This window comes from Astyanax mexicanus, chromosome 3 (genome assembly GCF_023375975.1).
Source record: "Astyanax mexicanus isolate ESR-SI-001 chromosome 3, AstMex3_surface, whole genome shotgun sequence".
Classification (NCBI taxonomy): domain Eukaryota; kingdom Metazoa; phylum Chordata; class Actinopteri; order Characiformes; family Acestrorhamphidae; genus Astyanax; species Astyanax mexicanus.
In genome coordinates, this window is record NC_064410.1 from 9,412,509 (window position 1) to 9,438,280 (window position 25,772).

The 25,772-nt window shown below is 37.2% G+C and overlaps 3 protein-coding genes across 3 annotated transcripts in view; all 3 read left to right on the top strand.

The window, feature by feature from the left end:
• The window catches only part of LOC111197375 (interferon-induced very large GTPase 1-like), a 99,258-nt gene that overhangs the window by 26,512 nt on the left and 46,974 nt on the right, over positions 1–25,772 (top strand). The window lies entirely within an intron of this gene.
• LOC103028110 (interferon-induced very large GTPase 1-like) overlaps positions 1–25,772 on the top strand; it is a 78,100-nt gene that overhangs the window by 4,853 nt on the left and 47,475 nt on the right. The window lies entirely within an intron of this gene.
• The window catches only part of LOC103037794 (interferon-induced very large GTPase 1-like), a 151,607-nt gene continuing 134,336 nt past the window's right edge, over positions 8,502–25,772 (top strand). Inside the window, exons 1-4 of the mRNA XM_049475880.1 lie at positions 8,502–9,748; positions 10,426–10,463; positions 12,377–13,905; positions 13,993–15,884. Coding sequence (XP_049331837.1) covers positions 8,593–9,748; positions 10,426–10,463; positions 12,377–13,905; positions 13,993–15,884 — 4,615 coding nt within the window. The 5' untranslated portion in view covers positions 8,502–8,592. The remainder of the gene's footprint in view (positions 9,749–10,425; positions 10,464–12,376; positions 13,906–13,992; positions 15,885–25,772) is intronic.

A 25,772-nucleotide genomic window follows, 5' to 3' on the forward strand; every position in this document is an offset into this window, starting at 1 on the left:
AATAAACACCAATAGCTCCATATCCTTAGGGTTCATACACATCAGAATAACGGGGATGTATACTTTGAGTCATGAGGAAAATTGCACACCCATTAATATTATGCAAAATGCTCAAATTTTTTATTATATTTTATATATTCACAAATTCAATAGCATTTCAGCAACTGTGTATGTCACAGCTAGGTGGCAGCAGACACGCACACCATTTATATTTTGGATACAGTGCCAATTCTAGTGAATATTACATTTTATATATTTAAAAAATCAATAGAATTTAAACCGAATTACACAGAACACTAAAAATAAGTGTGTATGATACAGTTAGGTGTCAGGAAACACACACACTCTGAATTTGGATTTGGATACATTGCTAATTCTACTAATTATTAAATTATATACATTTTAAAATGTAATAGCTTTCAAACCGAATCACACAGAATAATAAAAACAAGTGTGTATGCTACAGCTAGGTGGCAGCAGACATACACACCATTTATATTTTGGATACAGTGCCAATTCTACATATTATTAAATTTTATATATTTTAAAATTCAATAGCTTTTAAACTCAATCACACAGAACAATAAAAACAAGTGTGTATGCTACAGCTAGGTGGCTGTAGCATACACACTTGAGTTTAAAAGCTATTGAATTTTAAAATGTATATAATTTAATAATTAGTAGAATTGGCAGTGTATCCAAATTTTAAAGAGTGTGTGTGTTTGTTGCCACCTAGCTGTATCATACACACTTATTTGTATTGTTCTGTGTAATTCGGTTTGAAAGCTATTGAATTTTAAAATATATAAAATTTAATAATTAGTAGAATTGGCAATGTATCCAAATTTTAAATAGTGTGTGTGTTTATTGCCACCTAGCTGTATCATACACACTTATTTTTATTGTTCTGTGTAATTCGGTTTGAAAGCTATTGAATTTTAAAATATATAAAATTTAATAATATGTAGAATTGGCACTGTATCATAAATATAAAGCATGTGTTTGTTTGTTGCCACCTAACTGTATCATACACACTTGTTTTTAGTGTTCTGTGTAATTCGGTTTGAAAGCTATTGAATTTTAAAATATATAAAATTTAATAATTAGTAGAATTGGCAGTGTATCATAAATATAAAGAGTGAGCGTGTTTGCTGCCACCTAGCTGTAGCATACACACTTGTTTTTATTATTCTGTGTGATTCGGTTTGAAAGCTATTGAATTTTAAAATGTATATAATTTAATAATTAGTAGAATTGGCAATGTATCCAAATTTTAAAGTGTGTGTGTGTTTGCTGCCACCTAGCTGTAGCATACACACTTGTTTTTATTATTCTGTGTGATTGAGTTTAAAAGCTATTGAATTTTAAAATATATAAAATTTAATAATATGTAGAATTGGCACTGTATCATAAATATAAAGCGTGTGTGTGTTTGCTGCCACCTAACTGTATCATACACACTTGTTTTTATTGTTCTGTGTAATTCGGTTTAAATTCTATTGATTTTTTAAATATATCAAATGTAATATTCACTAGAATTGGCACTGTATCCAAAATATAAATGGTGTGCGTGTCTGCTGCCACCTAGCTGTGACATACACAGTTGCTGAAATGCTATTGAATTTGTGAATATATAAAATATAATAAAAAATTTGAGCATTTTGCATAATATTAATGGGTGTGCAATTTTCCTCATGACTCAAAGTATACATCCCCGTTATTCTGATGTGTATGAACCCTAAGGATATGGAGCTATTGGTGTTTATTTTTCTTAAAGCATCTATTCTTTTGTGGGAACATTAATAGGCATTTTTATGCACTGAAGTGATTTGATAGTAAATAAATGAGTGTGTACAGATGTAGAGGTGGTCTAGAAGTACATGCATTTTATTCTGACAGGAAAAGTGCGCTTAGTTTTTCGGTATTAACGCTAAAAGGGCGTTGCGCAAATTTCACCCAAACAGTAAAAGGAAGGGTGTGCGTCACTCTCTGTGGTCGTACTGTCCTGATTATGTAAGTATCTGCTGGCTACCATCCTCCGTTCAGAAGTTATTAGAGCCGAAAAGTCGAATATCAAAAATGAAACTAACTTTACCGTGGTCACATAGCTTGGTAAAGTTAGTTTGATATTCGATATTCAGCTGATATTTGCGTTTCGGCTGTTCTCTTGCTCACACAACGTCCTAAACTCTCCTAAATTACATTTCTCCAAAGCAAGAGGAACAGAGAACAAACTACAAACATTAGATTTTCTCAAAAAACCCAACCTTTCCGTTTCTCCGAGGATATTTACTGAAAATAGCAGGAATCACTGCAGCGGGCTGAAGCTGAAGGGACCGTTTATAAAGTACAACACTTATTAAAAACTTAAATATTTAACAGCGCTTTTGAATGAAATAATTTGCTACTGTGTCACCCTGTTAAGACATGTAGATATAATATCACATGCTATCTATAGAGACACACCTAAGGAACATATTACACCTTTTAGTTTTGAAAAAATATGTTGAATTGTTAGACTTTTGAGTGTATTAAATAGCTACTGTAACACACTCATGTAGATATAAAATCACTTATAATCTTTAGAGACACACCTCCTAAACATAGTACAACTTGTAGTTTTGAAAAATATGCATTGGTTGAATTTCTATGTATTTGTTAATAAGAATTTCTACTGTAACACTCATGACATACAGATATAAAATCACTTGAATTTTATTTGGACACATTTTTATTTTTGAAAACTAAGCATCGGTTGATTTTTTATGAATTTCTTAGTGTATTAAAATGCTACTGTAACACAAATATATAGTATAGATCTACAGTTGGAAGAAAAAGTATGTGAACCCTTTGGGATTACTTGGATTTCTGCATAAATTGTTCATTAAATGTGTTCTGATCTTCTAAGATCATCTAAGGCACAAAAATAGATAAACACAGTCTGCTTAAACTAATACCACACATTTTATTGAACACAACATGTTAACATTCACAACGCAGGGTGGAAAAAGTATGTGAACCTTTGCGTTTAAAACTGGTTGACCCTCTTTTGGCAGCAATAACCTCAACCAAATGTTTCCTGTAGTTGCAGATCAGACCTGCACAAAAATCAGGAAAAACTTTGAACCATTCCTCTTCACAAAACAGTTTCAGTTCAGCAATATTCTTGGGATATCTGGTGTGAATCGCTGTCTATATTGTGTTCTTTACTACTAAGAGGAACTATGCAAGTTCCTAGCTGTGTAAATCCTGTAAATCTTTGTTATTGTGATGTGACAGAAAGTCTGGAGTGCCTGAAAAGTATGTAAGGGTGATGCAGGACATGTATGAGGACAGTAAGAGGGTGGTGAGGTGTGCAGTTGGAGTGACAAATGGTTTCATGGTGAAGGTAGGGTTCCATCAGGGATCAGCTCTGAGCCCCTTCCTGTTTACAATGGTGATGGACAGATTAATATATGAGGTCAGACATTAGGTCCCATGGACCCTGGTGTTTACAGATGACACTGTAATCTGTAGGGAGAGTAGAGAGAAGGTGGAAGAGAACCTGGAGAGGTGGAAGTTTGCACTGGAGAGAAGAGGAATGAAGTTCAGCAGAGAAAAGAAGGAATACATGTGTGTGAATGAGAGGAAGGCAGGTGGAAAGGTACAGATGCAAAGAGTAGAGGTCATAAAGGTGGATGATTTTAAAATATCTGGGGTCAACTATTCAGAGCAACGGACACTGTAAAAAAGAGGTGAAGAAGAGGGTGCAGGCAGGGTGGAGTGGGTGGAGATGAGTGTCAGGGCTGATGTGTGACAGAAGGATTACATCAAGAGTGAAAGGGAAGGTGTACAAAACAGTAGTGAGATCTGCTATGATGTACGGTTTAGAGACAGTGGCAGTGTCTAAAAAACAGAGGGCTGAAATGGAGGTGGCAGAGATGAAGATGCTGAGATTTACGTTGGGTGTGACAAGGATGGAAAAGATTAGAAATGAGCAGGTCAGAGGGAAAGGGAAGGTGAAACGGCTCAGAGAGAAAGCTAGAGAGGCCAGGCTGAGATGGTAAGTGTTACTGTAGAGGAGGCAGGGAATAGGACAAGATGAAGGCAGATGATCTGCTGTGGTGACCCCTAAAGGGAAAGACAAAGAAGTGACATTACTGCAATTCCACAAGTGTGGTTCTTAGTCACCACTTCACTTGAGTAGATAGAGCTAAATATTTAAATTTTAACAAACCAAATGGACAGTCTGTTAAGGCCAGACAAGGATGAGACTTGTGCGGATACAAGTTAATAGCTTTATTAAAAGAGCAAGATCTTACAGGGATAGTCAAGACGAGCAGGTTCAATACCAGTGAGACATAACACAGGGAAACCATACCATAAACGGGAGACAGTCCAGGGTTCATACACGAGCAGGTGGTATCACAGAGAAGGCAGTAATCCAATAACGATATAACAGTCCAGGTCATACATAGAAATCCAATACACGGGCGTAGGCAAAAATCAAAGTCGGAAAAACACGAAAACAGGGTCAAACACGGAATATCAAAACATGGGCAAGAGAAACGCTTTGTAATGCAGGACGAACCAAACAATTACTCGGCGAGGTGTGAGCGTGAGCATGGTTTCTTTTATAGTGAGGGAATCAGTACTCGGGACTTCCTGGTGGTGTCATGTGATCGGGAGTGCGTTCTGGGTAATGTAGTTGGAAGCGTAGGAATTGCAGGTAGAGCTGGATATGGGGAACATTGGAGCGCTTTCAGCACCAGACATGACACAGTCTAAATGAGCCAAACATGCATAATTTACTGTGATTCTTTGGTCTGAATTATTTAATGGGCAGATTTAAGTGTAAAATTGCCTTTTTTGGGGTACAAGCATATGTGTTTATTTTTTACATATGTGTCTTGTTTCTCCTCTGATCCTAATACATTTCTGATAATGGTCCAGTTGTGATCATGATAAATGAAAAAGTCTGAACTGAGTATGTATTATTATTATTATTATTATGAATAATTATAATAATAATAATAATAATAGATCAGAAAACAGCTGTGAATGAGCGCTAATGGCCTCTGGATTACTGTATGAGGTTCTAACTGTAGAACTTTCAGCAGGAACGAGAGGATCTTAAACGGAGTTACCCATAATGCCTTGAGAGATCACAAGGATGTCCAGCAGCAGCATTATAGGTAAATAATTAATTTATTCACAGTTCAACCTGAAACAGTAGGACTTAGAACTGCATGAACTGCACTGTATTTTTATCACCTTTCATTTTATTATTGACCAGACTTTTGTTACAACTTAAAATAGTCAATAAAAACGTGTTTAATTGGTTATGTTAAAATGAAAGAAGAACCTGTAATAAATGAGAGGTAAATGAAAATAATTAAATATATTGAACATACGTTCTGTAAATGTCAGTAATTCTATACTTTATGTGTTTCAGTGTCAGTCAGTCCGTCTGAACTTCAGAAGATAAACCTGGTTGTGTGTGGGAGTGATGGATCAGTAAAGTCCTCTGTATCAGATCTGATCCTGGATCAGAGATCAGAGTTCAGTGCAGACTCTAGATCAGTGTGTGTGAGGAGGGAGGCAGAAGTATGTGGACGTCTGATCACCCTGGTGGAGCTTCCAGCTCTCTACAGCTCTCAGCTCTCAGAGGAGGAAGTGATGCGGGAGTCCCTCCGCTGTGTCTCTCTCTGTGATCCTGGAGTTCATGCTTTTCTCCTTGTCCTTGCTGAGGGACGTCTCACTGATGAAGATAAAGGAGAACTGGAGAAGATCCAGCACATCTTCAGCTCCAGGTTCACCCATCACACCATAACTATCATCCCTACAGAGACCCAGCAGGAGGGGGCGGAGTTAGATGAAGATACAAGGACTTTTACTAAAACCTGTAGTGGAGGATGTTATATCTTTGGCTCTGTTCCAGATGTGTCTGGGTTAATAGATAGAGTTCAGCAGCTGCTGATGGAGAAGAATGGAGATCTTTACACACCACAGATGTTCCTGGATGGACAGCTGGAGACACAGCTTAGAAGATACAATAGTAAAGTTGCAGAGATGACAACAACTATTCAGAATTTGGAGATGAAGATTCAGATTTTTTCAGAAGGTAATTATTTCACTGATAATACATTACATGCAATGAGTACACATGTTGAATTAGGGATTTAAAGCCATAACATTCTGTTGCTGCCAACACTCAGCAGCATTTCTGCAAATGTTTTATTATATATTTTCATGGGACAAAGCTATAGAAATAAAGCTTAGATATAGATCTTAACTTAGATCAGGAGACCTACGTGGCCAGTCCTTTACCTTTACCTTTAGTTTCATCAGCAGTTGTCATCTTGGAGGTGTGTTTGGGGTCTTTATTTCAGGCATCCCAGTTTCTAAAGGGAGGGGATCATGCTCTAAGAGGCTTCCTAATGGGCCACACTGTCTGAGATGATGCAGTGTTCAGCATATGGTATGAGCACCACAGGCCAACTCTAATGAAAAGGGACAACACAATTGGTTACAATTTGGCCATGATTATTGTGAAGTGTACTCACTTGTGTTACCGGCTATTTAGGTATTAATGGATGAGTGTTTAAACTATTATACCAGCTGTGCACTGACTTCTTTACATTGTGTAAATATGTTGTATCTTCAGTGTTGTTCCATAAAAAGACAGATTAAAAATATTTAAAAACATTTGAGGTGTGTACTCACTTTTGTGAGATACTGAGCCCTGTCCAACACCCTGCGTAAGGCATATTGCAATGCTCATTGCTATTTTACACCCAGTCAACTGTCTATTTTTATGCCTTGCACCCATGCCGTCAAAATAGCATGGGAGTGTAGGAATAATTAAATAAGATCATTGGCCTCTGCTGAGATGTACAAATCGCTGTGTTGTTAAGCTACAAACATGCCAAAGTAAGAGCGCCTGGCTCTTTAGGGGAATGTCAACTAGCACACTGATTAGTTTATTTCCCTTTACACACAAAACAAACCCATGATTAATTAAGAGAATTAGTACACACCATTTGCACATTTTGAGTTGTGCAACAGAACCGTGCAGAGACCTTTGGCGGGGCAGGTGCTCAGTGTCAAAAGGGGGCACGAATTTAAAACACTATACAGAAACATACCTTACAATATAACTGGTTGATTTGTAGCAACCCATATTTATAAAGAATGTAACATGGAATCACAACAGTCAACTCAGGCTGACTGTACCAATGTCTGTATAATTGTATGGAGAGTTCAACATCACTCAAAAGTGAAACACCCATGTCTAGCGCCTCTACTGGTTGGTTGCAGTATGATGTGACCTGCCATACTTCTGATTATTTGTAGGAGATTCTGTGCTGAGAAAGGCTACAGCCAAGGCTAATCACATCATACTGCAACCAACCAGTAGAGGCGCTAGACATGTGGCTGCTTCACTTTTGAGTGATGTTGCACTGTCCATGCTATTATACAGACATAAGTACAGCCAACCTGAGTTCATGTTCATTCAAGTCTGATCAATATGTTTTCATTCTAAGTATTTAAGGGTGTACTCACACTAGGCAATCCGAACCGGGCCCGGGCCCGCTTGGAGAGGTGGGCCCGAGCACGGTTCACTTGGACCCGGGCACGGTACAGATGCAGTGTGGGCACGGATCAAGATGACGTCAGTGATGCGACGCTACTGTAAACGGAGGACGTTTTATACACAATTCTGCATATAATATTTTTGAAAAGGGTTCTAAAGAGCACCATAATGGTTAGTGTTACCCATAATAAATTAGGACTACTATCTACAAGTCCTAAAAAACAAACACATTTTATTATTACTTGAGTTTTATGTTTCGCTCCTTTGGTCACTATTTATGTATATAGCAAGTACGTCTCTTACCTTACTGATGAACGTGAATTGTAGTCCGCGAGTAAAGCTGCAAATTTCTCCCTGGACGTCTGCTGCTTGTGTATAAACCTTCTTACACGTGCAGCACGATTAGCAGTAAATCGCTGTGTTGCATAATCAATGAATCTCTGGTTCAGTTGCGTATTTGCACGCCCAAAATGACTCCAGAGAAACAAAAACAACAGTACAATCCTGAACTCCATTGTTTTGCGCGCGCATACTGTTCTTCAAAACAAAAGTCACCTGTTGATGACGAAAGCGTGCTCGGGCACGGATCGTTTAGAGCAGTGTGAGTGCAGGCCTACGGGGGAGTGGGGAGGGGGCCGAACCATGCTCCGGCACGATTCAACCCAACCGGGCCTAGTGTGAGTACACCCTTAGATCAATGGAAACATATATATGTGTGGTTGAACAAACAAAACATTTTATATTTTACATTTTCATATTTCTATATTTAACATTTAGGGAGAAGACGAGATGCTTTGAGGATTGTGCTGCTGGGGAGAACAGGATCGGGGAAGAGTGCTACAGGAAACACCATCCTAGGAAAAGAAAACACATTTGAACATTCATCATCCTGCATTTGTCAAAAGGAAACAGCTGAGGTCAATGAAAGGCAGATTACTGTGATTGACACTCCAGGACTGTTTGATACTGGAGTTGGAAATGTGGAGATCCAGAAGGAAATTACTAAATGCATCTTTATGGCAGCTCCAGGTCCACATGTGTTTCTGCTGGTTCTGAAAGTCAGACAGAGATTCTCAGAGGAGGAAAAAGGAACTGTAGAGATAATCCAGAACATTTTTGGAGAAGAGTCAGTGACCTACACCATGCTGCTGTTCACTGGAGGAGATCTTCTTGAAGACATGAGCATTGAAGAGTACTTTGGAGAAGCAGGATCTGATATTAGAAATCTGATTGAACAGTATGGGAACAGATTCCACATCTTCAACAACAAACAGATCAGAAACAGAACCCAGGTCACTGCTCTACTGGAGAAGATCGACTCCATGCTGGCAGTGAATGGAGGGAGCTGCTACACTAATGAGATGTTCCACCAGGTGGAGAAAGAAAATCAGGAGAGAATCCTGAAGGAGAAAGAGGAGGAGATCAAGCGAGAGAAAGAAGAACTGAGAGTCAGATTTGAAGCAGAGATAGAAAGAATGAAGACCACACTTCAGGAGGAAATCAAATACAAGAGAAAGAGAAGAGAGGAAGAGTTTAAAGAGAGAGAACATCAACTGGAGGAAAAACACAGACATAGAGGAGAGGAATATGAAAACAGAAGAAAAGAGGATGAGAAAAGAACCACAGAGAGAGAGAGAGCTATTTTCTCCCTGCTGGAGAGACAGCAAGCAGAATTTGAGAGGCAAAGATATGAAGATCAAAAAAGGAGAGAACAGGAGGATGAGAAAAGGAGAGAGAGAGAAGAGCGAGAGGAGGAGAAAAGGAGAGAGAGAGAGAATCGAGAGGAGGAAAAAAGGAGAGAGAGAGAGAATCGAGAGGAGGAAAAAAGGAGAAATAGAGAAGAGCGAGAGAAGAGAGAATGGGAGGAGAGAAGAGAAGAATATAAAGAAAGAGAAGAATATAAGGGGAAGTTAGAGGAGCTGAAGAGGAATCTTGAAGAGAAAGAGAGGAAGAGAAGTGATCTGAAGCAGAGAATAAAACTCTTAGAAGAGAAACACATGAAGGAACTTGAAGAACTAAAACACCATCTGGAGATCCGAATCCAAGAGGAAGTAAAAACTAAAGAAAAGCTGATTGAGGAACATCAGGAGGAAATAGAGAGAGTGAGGAAGAGCATGGAGGAGAAGGATCTTCAGCTGAAGAAGACGATGGAGGAGCTGGAGAAACGAGCCGGTAATGATGACTGTAGATATTACTGAAATGGTATTACAGATTAAGGCCTAGTTTTGACTGTATTAGCTTAAATTAGCTGAAATCTGCTGAGCTACATGTATGCTTGTTATTAGGTTATCATGACTCACAATACGAGAGTCCTGCATGGAGGAGTGGGAAAAACTGTCTTTCAGTTGATGCCAGAGACGGTTATAGGGTTATAGGACACTTGAAGGGTCTTAGCTTAGTCCAGATAGGAGATTTTACTGGAAGCATTGAGAGAGTTCAAAGTTTACTAAACCATTAATTAGTTATTAAATACACAGATAAAAGAAGATGAAGGAGAAGGTCTGATTAGGTTTCAGTCTACACCTAGTGAATGTAAATGAGCTTGAAAAGCTGCTGTTTAAGAGAGCAAAGATCAGTGCTGGATGTTAGTAATTCTGGTTGAACAGTGTTGATGAACAGACACTTTGGTTTGCTTTTTTCATTCTAAAACAAAACCATTTCCCCCTATCCATAAACATGTTACTGTTTATAAATCAGACAATTAATCTGTATTCTCAAGTCTCAACAAACTTTTGAAGCAAAGCTGGTTTGTTAGCAGTGTTAAGGGTGCAAATATTTATTAAATCAGTGAAACATCCATTATTATTATTATTATCATTATTTATTATTTGTTGTTTTATCATTAACAGGTGGAAATGGTCGAAAGCAGTACCAGAAGAAACAGAATGTAAGTTCTAAGAACTAAATGACAGAATGACTTAATAATTAGTATTCAGTAAAAGCTGATCAGACACAGCAGAGTTGATGCTTAATCAATATTTGCATTTAAACTAATTGTAACAAACAAATGAACTGCACACAAGCATATGAACAAATAAACACATACCATGTGCACTTTCAGATTTATTTATGATTGCAATCTTCAACATCTTTAATAATGAACTAATTATTTATTTGCAAAGGTGTTTTTAATTAGGTAAAAAGGATCATTTTCATATGACAGCTACAGGCCGTGTAATTTTTAATGTAGTATACCTGTTCACATCTGATCTAAGGACTGTGCTTTTTTATGGCGAGCAACAACTTTCTACCATTTTGTAAACCACTGACTGTAATGGTTCAACAGTGGGAATATTTTATAATATTTTGTCCCCTCAGTGTTAATAACAGTTTGTCTATATTTTAGTTGTTAAATATGCCTATTTATATCTAAACCTTTAATTATACAGTGGACTTTATGTTTTGACCATAACACCCACTAATACCAGTCATACAAATAAAGTTGATTATAAATATTTTGTAGAAATTAAAACTCCAAATAAGAAAAAAGTTGGAACACACAGAAAAACTAGTGCTGATAAATGATTCCACTCTAAATAATAATCTAAATTAATCTCATTTTGCAAAGATGTTATTTTAAACTGTACAATTTTATCAGAGTGTCAAATTAATAACTGGAATAAACCTTAAAGACATTCCTTATTTCTTTATTTCAGATATACACCAGCATCTTTACACCAAAAAATTATAACTTGAATGCAACAATATAATAACAGTCCTTTTGATCTCCAAACTACTTCTCAATCACTATGTGCCAAAACAAAAAACATACAGCATATTTAATTAGTAATATTGTGCAATTTCCAGCTAAACATTTAAACCATTTGACCAAAGAACAAAAAAAACAAACAAAAAAACCCACACAAGTTCACTTAAAGTAAAGCATGCACCCGTTTCTTAATTTTGTGTTATTTACAACAAACAGGCCTGTCTACATTCTTATTGCACGGTGAACGGTGTAGTATTACACTAGTATTTCAATCCCGCTCTCTTCTTTTGGACTATGTTACCTGCAAGTGAAAAAAAACATTTGACCTAAAGTTAATGATGACCTTTTTCTGCTTCAAAGTAATATTTGATTATCTACACTTATTTAATTTATAATGAGATTAATATTAATAATTGCTAAACATATAAAACAGTGTAAAGGTTGTAATGTCACTTATTTTCTTACAAAAAGTTACAAAAGGTACATTAACTTTATATTTACAGCAGTATTGCAGGGTCTGTCATTTTATGCAGTTGAGTCAGTACACGTTTGTGATGCAACATTAATGCAGTAAAGTACACTGAGATCTTAGAGCCACGTATTCCTCCTTCAAAACTGGATCTTTTCCAGGCATTATAAGGTAGGGCTCATAATGAAGACGGTATGATTATTGGACTGGCCTGTCTGGAGTCCAGAACTGTCCCTAATAGAGATTGTGTGGAGAATTTTGAACAAAATATGTGATGATGACCCCGTAAGACCTTAAGATGTGTTCACAGGAAGAATTGAGGAGCAAAATAACACCTAAAAACACTTTATCACTTATTATCTTCATTGCCAAAACTTCTTTTAGGTGTGAGTGTGAGACACAATAGCACGAATGGATATATATTCATAAATTAAATAAAGTTTAGCAGATAAAAAATTAACTTAATACTGTCTGCAGTCAAATAAAAGCGAAAGCAGATTGGAAAAACACTACATATTTTCCATATTTGTATTTGCACCAACCTTTTCTGACGTGTTGTTGTACTTGTTGTTGGTTTGTGTAAATGCTAAGTAGTAATTATTTGCACTGTTTTGCTTTTCAGGAAGAAAAATCAGAAGTCTTGAATAAAAGATTAATAGAAGACCTCTTCAGGAATCTTGGACTTGAGGACACATTTAAGAACAGGCTTAGCAGAGCTCACTTTCTCGAAATAACCCCATCATCATTGCACAATGAAAATCCCAAAAACGAACAATGTCTTGTTCATGCTTTCATGCAGCAAATTTTAAAAACAGATTACAGAGGAAGACGTTTATCTGTCAAATCAGAAAGACCAGCACCAAAGTCTCAACACACAGCTGGTAAAGATGTGTTCGGTGCTCTTTTACAAAAAAATGCTGGAAACAAAGAAAACAAACCGACTCAAGTTCATCCAATGGATGTTCAGATGGCAGTGTTCCTCTGTTCAGATGCTTTTCTTCAGCAGATCATGGTAACTAAGCTCTCTCAGTGTCAGTATGCAGTTCCTCTGCTGATTCCAAATCCTTTTACTGGAAATATTGAATTCCCTCGTTGGACGATGCGCCAGATCAATAAGAGCTGGAAGACCACAGATACTTCAGGCAGAGTCATCAGTAAGACCCTGCCCATGTACAAAGCTCAAACTCCAATGGTGACGTTTTTCAAGATTGGCTCCATTTCCTCATCCAAGTCTCAGCTGATGAACAGGCTGATCAATGAGAAGCACGACACGTTCTTCCACAGCGACTGTCCAGGCAGCAGCAGAGAGCGTCTACTGATGGACGGAGTGGTGGAGATCTTCTGGTACCTCCCATCTGGAAAAAGCACTGATCATTTCTCAGACTGTGTAGCGTTCTGTAATCTACATGGAGATTCCAGCATCAACAAGACTCAGAGAAAGATTCTTACTGAAATGTCCTCTGTGAATGTTGTACTTTTACCTCAACTTGATGAGAATGACAACACTATGGTAATTGTGAAGGAACTTTGTGAAGGTTTAAAACCTCTCATTGTTGTTCTGACTGATGAAGAGGATGATGATGATGATGATGATGATGATGATGAAGATGATGCTGTGTGTGAGATCGGAGAAGGGAAATACAGAGTATCACTGAAGGGCAGAAACCAGTCTGATGTTTCTGTTGCTCTTAGAGAAGTTATTAAGGACTGCCTCTCAGAACAGCCTGTGACTTTCAGTCTGGAGAAGATAGCAGAACACTCAGAGATTAAGGTGGATGAGGAAAATGAAGACTGTCAGATAGGAAAGGAAACTGCACAAGCGATGATGAGATTCCTGGAGAGAGAAGATCCATCAACAGTCAAAGAAAAGTATCTGCCCTGCCAGGGAAAACTGTGGCATGACTGGAGCCAGAAAAACAAGGACCTGCGACGTCTTAAAAGTGACAACTTAGAATCAGAGAAAGGCGAGAAAGAAAAAGAGTTAAGAGAAATAAGAAGGAAACAGCTGGCATGTGGTTTCAGTGAACTCATGAAGTTATTTGTAGGAAGTTTAAGGTCACTGTCAGACAGTGAGAAAAAGTATTTTCTCAAGTGGACGACAATCCTGCTAGATGACTTCACTTCAGATACACTCTCTGACATCCTTCAGGAGTACAACCAAAAATGGTTAGAATTGCTGGCTTTGAAAAAGAAAACACATAAAGAAACTCAACAGAAACTAAAATATGAACAACTAAGTCTAGAAAAGATCTCCAACAAGCTTATTGCTGCCACCTTTGGATTGGAGCACATACTGAGAGAGATGGGTCAGATTTATGAAGCTTCAGTCTCTGAGAGAAGAGAGGATAGAGTGAAGGATGGAGATCTTTCTTACCTTCCTGAACTTGCTGCTGAACTCATGATATCTGGCCACCAGATGGAGCTGATGGACGGTGATGCTGCTCATGTTCCTCTGGTCTGGGTTTCAGCAGTTCTGGATGAGGTCATCAGAAAACTGGGAGACCAGAGAGTCTTTGTGTTGTCAGTTCTGGGAATTCAGAGCTCGGGGAAATCCACCATGCTCAACGGCATGTTCGGACTCCAGTTTGCAGTCAGTGCTGGAAGGTGCACCAGAGGAGCCTTCATGCAGCTGGTGAAAGTGTCTGAAGAGATGAAGGGGAAATTGAAATTTGACTACATTCTGGTTGTTGATACTGAAGGTCTCAGAGCTTTAGAGCTGGCTGGAACAGATACCATACATCATGATAATGAACTGGCAACATTTGTTGTAGGTCTTGGAAACATGAATTTGATCAACATCTTTGGAGGAAACCCATCAGAGATGCAGGACATCCTTCAGATTGTTGTTCAGGCCTTCATGAGGATGAAGAAGGTCAGACTGAAGCCCAGCTGTATGTTTGTTCATCAGAATGTTACTGATGTTGCAGCTGGAGAGAAAATGATGGAGGGAAGAAGCAGATTACAAGACAGACTGGATGAAATGACCAGGTTAGCTGCTAAAGAGGAAGTCTGTGATGCAGAATGTTTCAGTGATATCATTGCATTTAATGTACAGAAGGATGTGAAGTATTTTTCTCAGCTCTGGGAGGGCAGCCCACCCATGGCTCCACCAAACCCACACTACAGTGAAAATATTCAGGAGCTGAAGAGAGACATTGTTTCTCGTGCATCAAAAACAAACTGCATGAAATTATCACAGTTTCAGCAGCGAGTGAAAGATCTCTGGGAGGCTCTGCTGAATGAAAACTTCGTCTTCAGTTTCAGGAACACACTAGAGATATCAGTGTACAGGAAACTGGAGGAGGAGTATGAGAAATGGACCTGGAGTCTCAGTAGTGCCATGCTGAGTATTGAAGACAAGATGCTGAACAGAATCTCCAGTGGAAAAGTGGAAGCAGTGGGAAAACAAGAGCTGGTGAGAGAAATGTCAGAGACCCTGCAGAAAGTACAAACAGCATTTAAAGAGTATTTTGAAGAAGACAGTGAAAAGGAAACTCTGATTCAGTGGAAAAGCAGATTTGAGAAACAAATAGAACACCTCCATGATGACCTTGTAGATGAGGCCAAAAGAAAACTGGATGAGAACATTAAACAGAAAAACATCCGGAAAAATCTGGATCAGCAGGTGAAAAATCATGAGAAGATCCTCTTTGACAAAAGTAAAGAACTCGCTCTGAAGCTTAAAGAAGACAGGAGCAAAAACAGAGATCCAGAAGCAGAATTTGATTCAGTGTGGGGAAAGTGGGTCACTGAATTAACTAAAGATGTTCCAAAAATCAAAGATATAAACATCTCAAATGATGTCATTAACATTTTGGGGGGAGTGTTTTCTGAATACGGTCTTGTTCTTGATCTAAAGAAAAGAGCAGAGTACAGAAAGATTCACACTTCTGCTGATTACAGCAGTTATGTTTCTATAAAAGGGGTAAAGTTGGGACCTGTTCCTTTTTGGGTAAAGTTTCTTAAACCAGAAGATCAGATATCAATACGAGAGCTGATTTCTAAAGTCATCCAACAAACAACAGAAAAAATTGTCTCATTTCCAGTCTCAGTGCAGGGATACAGCTCAGGCTATATCCAGGAGATTGTACGTGATGTCAAACAACGAGTGCAGGAGTTTAAACCAAGACGTGACTCCTTTGAGTTTAGGAAAGAGTTCTTTGTTGATCTCTCTCTTTATGTGTGTGAACAAGCTGAGAAACGCTTTGTAGAACTTCACAGGAAATACAGAGAAGCAAACGATCCAATTCTTTACTTCAAAAAGAAAAAAACTGAGTACTTTAAAGTCTTCATGAACTACTATCGGAGAGCAACATCTGCAGCAGTGCTTGGAGACCAAATCTGTGTTAAACTGAAATAATCAATCCTGCCGAGTGTGTACAACATGATCGCTAAATTCATCTGTTATCAGATGAGAGGAAAACCTCCATTTAATGGGAACAGAGGAGATCTGGAGAAACACATTCTGAAGTCTCTGGCAGAGCAGGAGGGAGATAAGGAGGAGAAGTTTAATAACTTCTTAACATACATGAACCAGCCTAAGACATACTTTGAAAATTTCATCAGAGACAGAGTTAGACAGTACATGGCAGCAGAAAATCCTCAGGCAGCTTCTGTAATGCAAGAACACATCAACCACAAACAGAGAATTATCATCAGTGCAGCAGAAAAGGCCAGAGATGAAGTTAAACTCATCAGTGGAGATATCAACAAGTGGCTGAAAATTTTCTCCAACAGTCTTGTAGATGAGTTAGGAGATACCAGAGTTCACCTGAGTGATGATGCCACTAAGGATGTCACTGATTATGATGTTCTTGTAGATGTTATTAAAAAAGAGCTCTTAATTGTTGTTAAAGTGCTGAAAGGAAGCTTCTGTAGGTTTTCAGATCTGAGAAAGGAAATGTTCAGAGAAAAGCCTGAGGAGATTCTGATTAAACACTTCTGCAGGTGCTGCTGGAATCAGTGTCCCTTCTGTGGAGCCGTCTGTACCAACAGTCTAGAAGATCACACTGAAAAACACCAGACTGAATTCTATCGCTCAAGTGGAATAACTGGAAGGCATTTTAGAGGCACAAAAGAATTTATTATTGACTTTTGTACAACAAATGTAGCAACAGATAACCTGCAATTTTCAGCAGGCATTCCAGAGAAGTGGTACCCTTACATGCAGTACAGAACAGCAGCAGGAGATTATGCTAAATGGCTGATCTCTCCTGATTTTTCTTCTCTGGCCTACTGGAAATGGTTTGTTTGTGAATTCCAGGAAAACCTTGAAAAGCACCACAACAAAACCTTCACTGGAAGAGGAGAGATTCTGTTTGAATGGAAATGGATCACTCAGGCTGGTGCAGTTGCAAGTTTAGGAATAAATAAATAAACTGCAACAGGTCTGGTAATTACAGAACAGGTTTTGACACAAATGAAAACACAAAATCTTATGGATCTCACCTGGCAAAATGAAACTCGGCTGTATTTGAACAACACATAACATTACTTTCCATCATCAACTACAACCATAAACCATCTTACTGTACTGAGGAGAAAACCACAGAACAAGTACAGTAGAATGTCACAGATTATAATTAAATCTACAGGCAGTTCAGTCTGCCTGAACATCATTTATACATATATAATATGGTAGCATGATCTGTAACTCACTGCTATAGTTCCATAATATTAACATGTATTAAAATAAGAAGAGTAATATTTAAACTTTTGGAAATTAAATATTGCAACCATATATTGTATCAAACCTCAGGCATGCTTTAGATTATGTAAGGAATACCATAATCAGAAAAAATACAAATTATTATTAATTATTGAATGTTTATGATTAATGGTGGTGAATGCTTTAGAATAGAAATGATTGCTATTTACACCAACATATATTTAAGTACTCCTACATGTTATGGATTAACCTGTTTTTGTTAAATCATTTATCATTATTGTACTCTTATGATATCTTGTAATCAGATAAATAAAGTGTGAAAAATAAATGCATTAAGTGTTTTCTTCTGCTTGACCTCTCGTATTGTGTGCATAACCCACATGTTCTGTATGATGCATAGAATGCAGTACTGTATAGAGGTTTTAAACACATTATTATAAATGATTTCTCTCAGCAGTAAGAGTGTTTAAATTCTGGAATATATGAAATATATAGATGCAGTATAGAAAAGGAAAACTCATTAGTGAAGCTCACTAGCGTTTAAAAAAAATATTTTATTAAACTTTAACTCATAACTAAGTTATAAATAAATCTTCAACTGACAAATTACTTACAGTCATATGAAAAAGTTTGGGCACCTCTATTCATCTTAATCATTTTTAGTTCTAAATATTTGGGTGTTTGCAACAGCCGTTTCAGTTTGATATATCTAATCACTGATGAACACAGTAATATTTCAGGATTGAAATGAGGTTTATTGTACTAACAGAAAATGTGCAACATGCATTAAACCAAAATTTGACCGGTGCAAAAGTATGGGCACCCTTATCATTTTATTGATTTGAATACTCCTAACTACTTTTTACTGAATTACTGAAGCACAAAATTGGTTTGGTAACCTCATTGAGCTTTAAACTTCATAGCCAGGTGTATCCAATCATGAGAAAAGGTATTTAAGGTGGCCAATTGCAAGTTGTTCTCCTATTAAAATCACCTCTGAAGTGTGGCATCATGGGCTCATTAAAACAACTCTCAAATGATCTAAAAACAAAGACTGTTCAACATATTTGTTCAGGGGACGGATACAAAAAAGTCGTCTCAGAGATTTAACCTGTCAGTTTGCACTGTGAGGAACATAGTAAGGAAATGGAAGACAACAGGGACAGATCTTGTTAAGCCCAGAAGTGGCAGGCCAAGAAAAATATCAGAAAGGCAGAGAAGAAGAATGGTGAGAACAGTCAAGGACAATCCACAGACCACCTCCAAATAGCTGCAGCATCATCTTGCTGCAGATGGTGTCACTGTGCACAAGGAGAAGCTGAATGGGAGAGTGATGCGAAAGAAGCCATTTCTGCAAGCAAAAGTCGCCTGAGGTATGCTTTTGCTGTTTGTGATGTGCTTGCAGAAATAGAATAATACAAACCTCCCTCTCATGTTGCTGCCTGACAGACAAACATTCGGGTTGAACAATTAAATGTATAAATGTTATAAAACAGTGTAAAACAGGATTCATTGTTTTAAATAGGATTAATTGTTTCAATTTCCATTTCCCTCACAGTTTGTGTTTATGTTAATTTAAACAGACATCATTGTCTGAATGATTAATATTGTTCAGTTAAAATATTGGTGAAGCAAACATAAACCCTTTGGCACTATGCCTAATGCCAGTTGTGGACTAGGGGGGGTAAAGATTTGAGCTGTAGAGCAGTGCCCTGACTTCACTAATGATCTTGTTGCTGGATGCAGTTAAATCCTCACACCTCTGCTAGCAGAAAATAACCAAGTAGAACATTTTCTGGGGACATTAGAGACAATTATTCCAACAAAAGCAGGATTTTAATACCTAATCTTTTTAATACCCTTGATTTAGGAATAAACAGTGAATGAGCATTTGTCCCAAAACCTTTCAATGGAGCTTTAAAGTGAATAACATTTTAAATAAATATGCATATTTAACATAAAATGTTTGTATACAGAAAACTCTCGCACATAATGAACAGAGAAAATGATATATTGATGGAGAGAATCAGACGGAATCACAATCAAGTAATACATGCTTTTCATGAAATATCAGAACCTTTTTTTGTGAGGGTTCTTTATGAGTTTCAGAGAATTCACAGTAAATGTTAAATCTCAGCAATAAGATGATAAGTAGGAGCAGATTTAAAATACTTACAGATGTATAAAGAATTTAGTGATAAGAATCAAATAGTTAATAACATGTTCTTTATCTCTGTCCCTACTGGAGAAATAACATCCATAAATGACATTTATGTTAATACTGGATTACAGGAAGGTTTTCTTCTAAATAGAGCAGACTGGACCTCTAGTGGATAGTAATGCTGCAGCATCCACAGTTACTACAATATTTAGCATGATCAATATGTTATCCAGTTTTACTTTATGATCTCTATAAACTCTGTATGTGTCTCTATGTAAACATGGGTGAAACTTTATATGTGCTGTGTTTTACTTTTATCTGAGATAGGCTTCAAAGCCTCTTCTGGGACTATAAAAACTGCATTTAATCAGTATTTAGTGGACTATCTGAGATATGAGTGAGTTTTATCAGTGTTGTCTTTGTATGTTAACAGACAGAATCCTATTGCACATGTTTTAATATTAGAGCACAGCACTCACTCGTGATTGGTGGAACGGCGGGTGATGAGGTCTGTTAGTTAAGGCGTAAAGTCTCGGTCAGTAGAGACAGGAGTTTAGACTGAGGGAGGCTGAGATATACTGTCTGAGAGCTTCAGAGCACTTAGATCAGAATGAACCCTGTAACTGAATAGAAGGGCGGATAGCTTTCTAACCAAAATCAAGTCAGGAAGTTCAGTCTGGTTATCTTGCACAGTCAGAACTCAGAAGCTTGACTGTTTGGGTTTTGATTCATTTTTCTTTATTTTTCATTATATATTGCATTCTAATAAAAATCTGTATTGTCTGGAGGATTATTTAAATAAACTGGAAAAGCTATTTCTGGTCTGGAACTGTTTTGTTTGCTTGTGTTGTATCACACCAGATACAACATAAATCAGGATCTCATTTGAATAAATCTTTCAATCCATAATTGCAAAATCTTAATTATAAAGGAATGTTTAGATATTTTAGATTACTTAACGAGCAGAACAACTCTCCCATTAAAGACAAAACACCCATATTCACCATACTTGTGTTGAAGATGAATGAAATGTGCCCTCTACTTTTACCCTTTCCTGTAGAGAACACACACTTACACATTAGAGAACACACACTTACACATTAGAGAACACACACTTACACATTAGTGAACACACACACACACACACACACATAGTGACATATGAGTGATACTTGAAAATGTACGTTTTTTTATAGGTTTATTTTTAATTTTTTAACTAAACGATTATAAGCTGATGTATTGTCTACAAAATCAGTTGTTCTCAGATAGGAGATAATCATTTCATCTTTATATATAAAAAAACAACTAAAAGTAATAATTAAATAAAATAATATATTTACCACGTAAGAGAGTTTATTGTGTAATATGTATTAAAAACTACAAACTGTGAGTTTTGGACAATATTTACTGTTATATTGTGGTTGATTAAAATATGCCCCACATATTCGTCACCACCGTCAGATATTTATAAAAAACAATAAAATCAATAAAATGTGGTCCTGATTTTCACACCATCAGCTGTACTGCACGTATAAATATCACTGAAGCTCTCGTATGTTCACTACAGTATGGAAAAGTTTGTTCACCCCTGATAATTTTCATAATTTTTCTTTATAAATAATTGGTTGTTTGAATCAGCAATTTCAGTTAAATGTATCATATATCAGATGACCACAGTGATATTTGAGAAGTGAAATGAAGTTTATAGGATTTACAGAAAGTGTTCAATAATTCTTTAAACCAAATTAAACAGGTACATGAATTTAAGCACCCTTCTCGTTTTACAGCCATCACAGCCATCTGATATCTTTAACATCTTCATCTTAGAGATCATTAATTATTGCTGCTTATAATATTATTTATATTTTATTTTGTTGTATTGGTATTATTGGTATTGTTTATCTAAAGTATTTAATGATTTCTTTTGTGTGTTTCCTTGGTTTGCTTTTATTTTATTGATGTACAGTACCAGTAAAAGTTTGGACACATCATTCATTGTTAGTCTTTATTTCTGAATTTAACTTATTTTCCACATTGTAGATTATTATTAAATACATGAAAACAGTTAAGGGACACATATGGAATTATGTAGTAAACAGTAAGAAAGTATTTGTCCTCCACAATATCCTGATCTAAATCTGATGAACTGAGATAGTGGTTTAATTGGGATGAGCTGGAGCTTCACAGCGTGGAGGAAAAGCAACAACTATTGTTCAGCACCTCCAGGAACTCCTTCAAGACGCTGAGAAAACTATTCCAGGTGACTCTCCCTCATGAAGACACTGAGATTAAAATACCAAGAGTGTGCAGATCTGTTATGCACGCTTTTAAAGATTTTCAACAACATATAATTCTTGCACAATATTGAATAAAAAATAAAACCACTGAAGAATTTAAAGAAGAATAAAAGTGATTATTATTATATTCAGTTTTTGATTCAGAATATTAAATTCTGTGTTTGAAGGTCTTGTTACTTTTTGGTGGAAATTAATTAATCCTGAGGTTTAATGAACTGTAGTACACTGTGTGTGTGAACAGCTCCACCTGGCGGTCAGAGTAGGTAAAACAGGGAGCGAAATCGAAAGTAGATGTTTTCTCCTGCGTCAGTTTCACCTGTTTACCTGTGTACCTGTGTTCAGGTAAGTTTAAACTCCTTATCTATCATATGAATACAATAACAGATTATAGCGCTAGAGTTAGATGAGAGTGTGTAAATCTAAATCATAGAGAGGAGGATAAATCAGTATTTCAGCTGTTTAGGATCCAGTTACAGTCCAGTAATTACTAACTGGGAGTGGCCCCTGCGTTTCCTGAACAGACTTCCGACTAAATTCCACTGAATATCCAGTAGAATAATATAGATGATTACATTAATTGTGTGTTCTGGGTTGTGTATCAGGCTGTGGGGGTGTTGTGATCTCTGTGCGTAAGGGAATAAGGTGGAGAAATTCTTTCTTCCTGCTAAAGCCAGACTGTTCAGCCAGTCTGTTCTCAGATCAGCTCCTTTCTCCAGATTTAGGTCCAGACTGCAGCCTTCAGGATGAGGTACTGAATCATCTCAGCTCAATCAGTATGGATCATGGTGGGTCCGGATCCAGTCTGGAGTCACTGAACACATGGCAGGAGCATCCCCTGGGCAAAGGTCCAGTAAATCACAGGGTACACAGGGTGCAATTTAGTAGAACCAGTTTATCCAGCATGATCAGTTTAGTTTAGGACATGAGGAGAACACACTGCACTTCCAGACAGAACAATATATAACAATATATATATATATATATATATATATATATATATATATATATATATATATATATATATATATACATATATATACATATATATATATATATATATATAGCAATGGAAAAAAATAAGAAAACTCTTCAGTTTCTCTGATTTTGCTAATTATAGGTTTAAGTTTTTTTATTCTATAAACCACGGACAACATTTCTCCCAAATTCCAAATAAATGTTGTCATTTAAAGCATTTATTTACAGAAAAGGAGAAATGTCTGAAATGACAAAATGATGCAGAGCTTTCAGTCCTCAAATAATGTAAAGAAAACAAGTTGATATCTCTAAAGTTTTAAGAGTTCAGAAATCAATATTTGGATTTTTAATCACAGTTTTCATGCAACTTGGCATGTTCTCCTCCACCAGTCTTACACACTGCTTTTGGATAACTTTATGCCACTCCTGGTACAAGAATTCAAGCAGTTTAACTTGGTTTAATGGCTTGTGATCATCCATCTTCCTCTTGATTATGAGGTTTTAAATTTGGTGAAATAATTTTAAAAAAGCATAGTTTTTAAGTGGTCTCTTATTCATTTTTTCCAGAAATATATATCGATCTGGAAGTCTCAGAGTTTCTCAGTGTAGCGCTGTTTAGGCTTATTACAAATAAACTGAAGCGCTTTACTCCCCCAAATAAATAATTTTAGGAGAGAAATCTGTGTAGATGAAGAATGACAGGTTTCTGATTGATCAGATTCATACCAACCATGGACAAAATCCACCAATTACAGATGAAAGGTAGACCAAGGACACACAGTGTTACAGAGGAGTGTGAAGTCCTAACTGCAGATCTTTAATTGTGTTCAGCAGGAACCAGAGGATCTAAAAAACACAATTACCCATAATTCTGTAAGAAATCAGAACGATGTCCAGCAGCAGCAGCAGCAGCAGCATTATGGGTAAGCTGCCATCACTGTACCAGATTCATAACCTTTATTTTATAGACAGATACATAAATCAAATTTATAGGAGGTTTTACTTTTTCCATCAAATGTGGCTCTGTTCCATTACTGACTCACAAACTATAACTCCTAACCAAAGATTTGTTTTAGTGTATACCATCACAATACCTACATTTAAAATTGTATTAATATATATTCACCCTAATGAGAGACTGTTGAAATGAAGTTCTGTAAATGTCAGTAATTCTATACTTTATGTGTTTCAGTGTCAGTCAGTCCGTCTGAACTTCAGAAGATAAACCTGGTTGTGTGTGGGAGTGATGGATCAGTAAAGTCCTCTGTATCAGATCTGATCCTGGATCAGAGATCAGAGTTCAGTGCAGACTCTAGATCAGTGTGTGTGAGGAGGGAGGCAGAAGTATGTGGACGTCTGATCACCCTGGTGGAGCTTCCAGCTCTCTACAGCTCTCAGCTCTCAGAGGAGGAAGTGATGCGGGAGTCCCTCCGCTGTGTCTCTCTCTGTGATACTGGAGTTCAGGCTTTTCTCCTCGTCCTTGCTGAGGGACGTCTCACTGATGAAGATAAAGGAGAACTGGAGAAGATCCAGAACACATTTAGCTCCAGGTTCACCCATCACACCATAACTATCATCCCTACAGAGATCCAGCAGGAGGGGGCGGAGTTAGATAAAGATACGAGGACTTTCACTGAAACCTGCAGAGGAGGATGTTATATCTTTGGCTCTGTTCCAGATGTGTCTGAGTTAATAGAGAGAGTTCAGCAGCTGCTGATGGAGAATAATTGAGATCTTTACACACCACAGATGTTCCTGAATGGACAGGTTGAGACGCAGCTTAAAAGATACAAGAATGAACTATCGCTAACACTGGAGCAAAAGATCCAGAGCTATTCAAGAGGTAAGAATGTTAGTAAAAAAAATGTTGTAAAGATTTAAAGTTCACTTTACTGCCACTCAGGAAAGAGTTTAAAAAACAGTTATCACAGTTAGCAAACAAAACCCAGCAGGCAGAAAAAGGGCAATGCCAGGCATTGTGTTCCACCCAAAAGTAATACAGCAGAAAAAAGCAGAAACTGTTCAAAAAACATTCATTTTTCATTTTGAAAGCAACTTTTGGCAACAAGTCGTAGAGGCTTCATGCTGGGGCTTTCTTTCACTTTCTTATGTCTAGTGTTATAGAGAGTTATTTCAAACAAGTGAGCAGCTACTACAGTTACTACAATTACTATAGCTCCTTTCACAGAGGAAAATCACTGAACCCAGCATCTCCTCTGATACTGAGGAGTAGCAACAGACTACAGAGCTGTGCATGTTTATAACCACCCCAACCCTGTCTGTCTGCTCCTTTTTTATCCTCAGTTCAAAGCTATATCTGACCGAAACACAAACTGTATACTATTTAATCCCACTTTGCACACACCACACACTCTCCTCACTCACACACGTCGGCGTTTACATCTTATATGATGTTTATATGTAACATTAATAGTTTACATATTAATACCTGTGAATTTAAAGCCTGCAGTAATGTACGTATAGTGTAATAAGTTATATTTCTATATTATATATGTTTTATTATTGCATATAATGTGTTCTTTGTCACTGAGGGGAACTGTGAAGTGTAAAGGGGGAAAAAAACCTATTTAGATTTGATTTGCTAGCCAGAGTTAGTAGCAAGCTACAAGCCGATGATACTCACCTCGAACAGCGAAAAACCTAGCGCTTAGCACGGTTAGTAGCTTATGCTAATGCTGCTTGAGTGTTGGTACTGTAGAACTAAACCCAAACTCCTGTATAACGCTGTACTACAGCGGAGTGGCTTTACTGCTCCATAAAATCTAACTGGTAAAACTCATACATAAACTGCAGCAGATTATAAGGCACACTGCGAAAAATACGGTATGCTTGTTTTTGGAGTGATTTGTAAAACACGTTTACCCACAGCATAGAGGGCTTTTACAAAATCTCAATG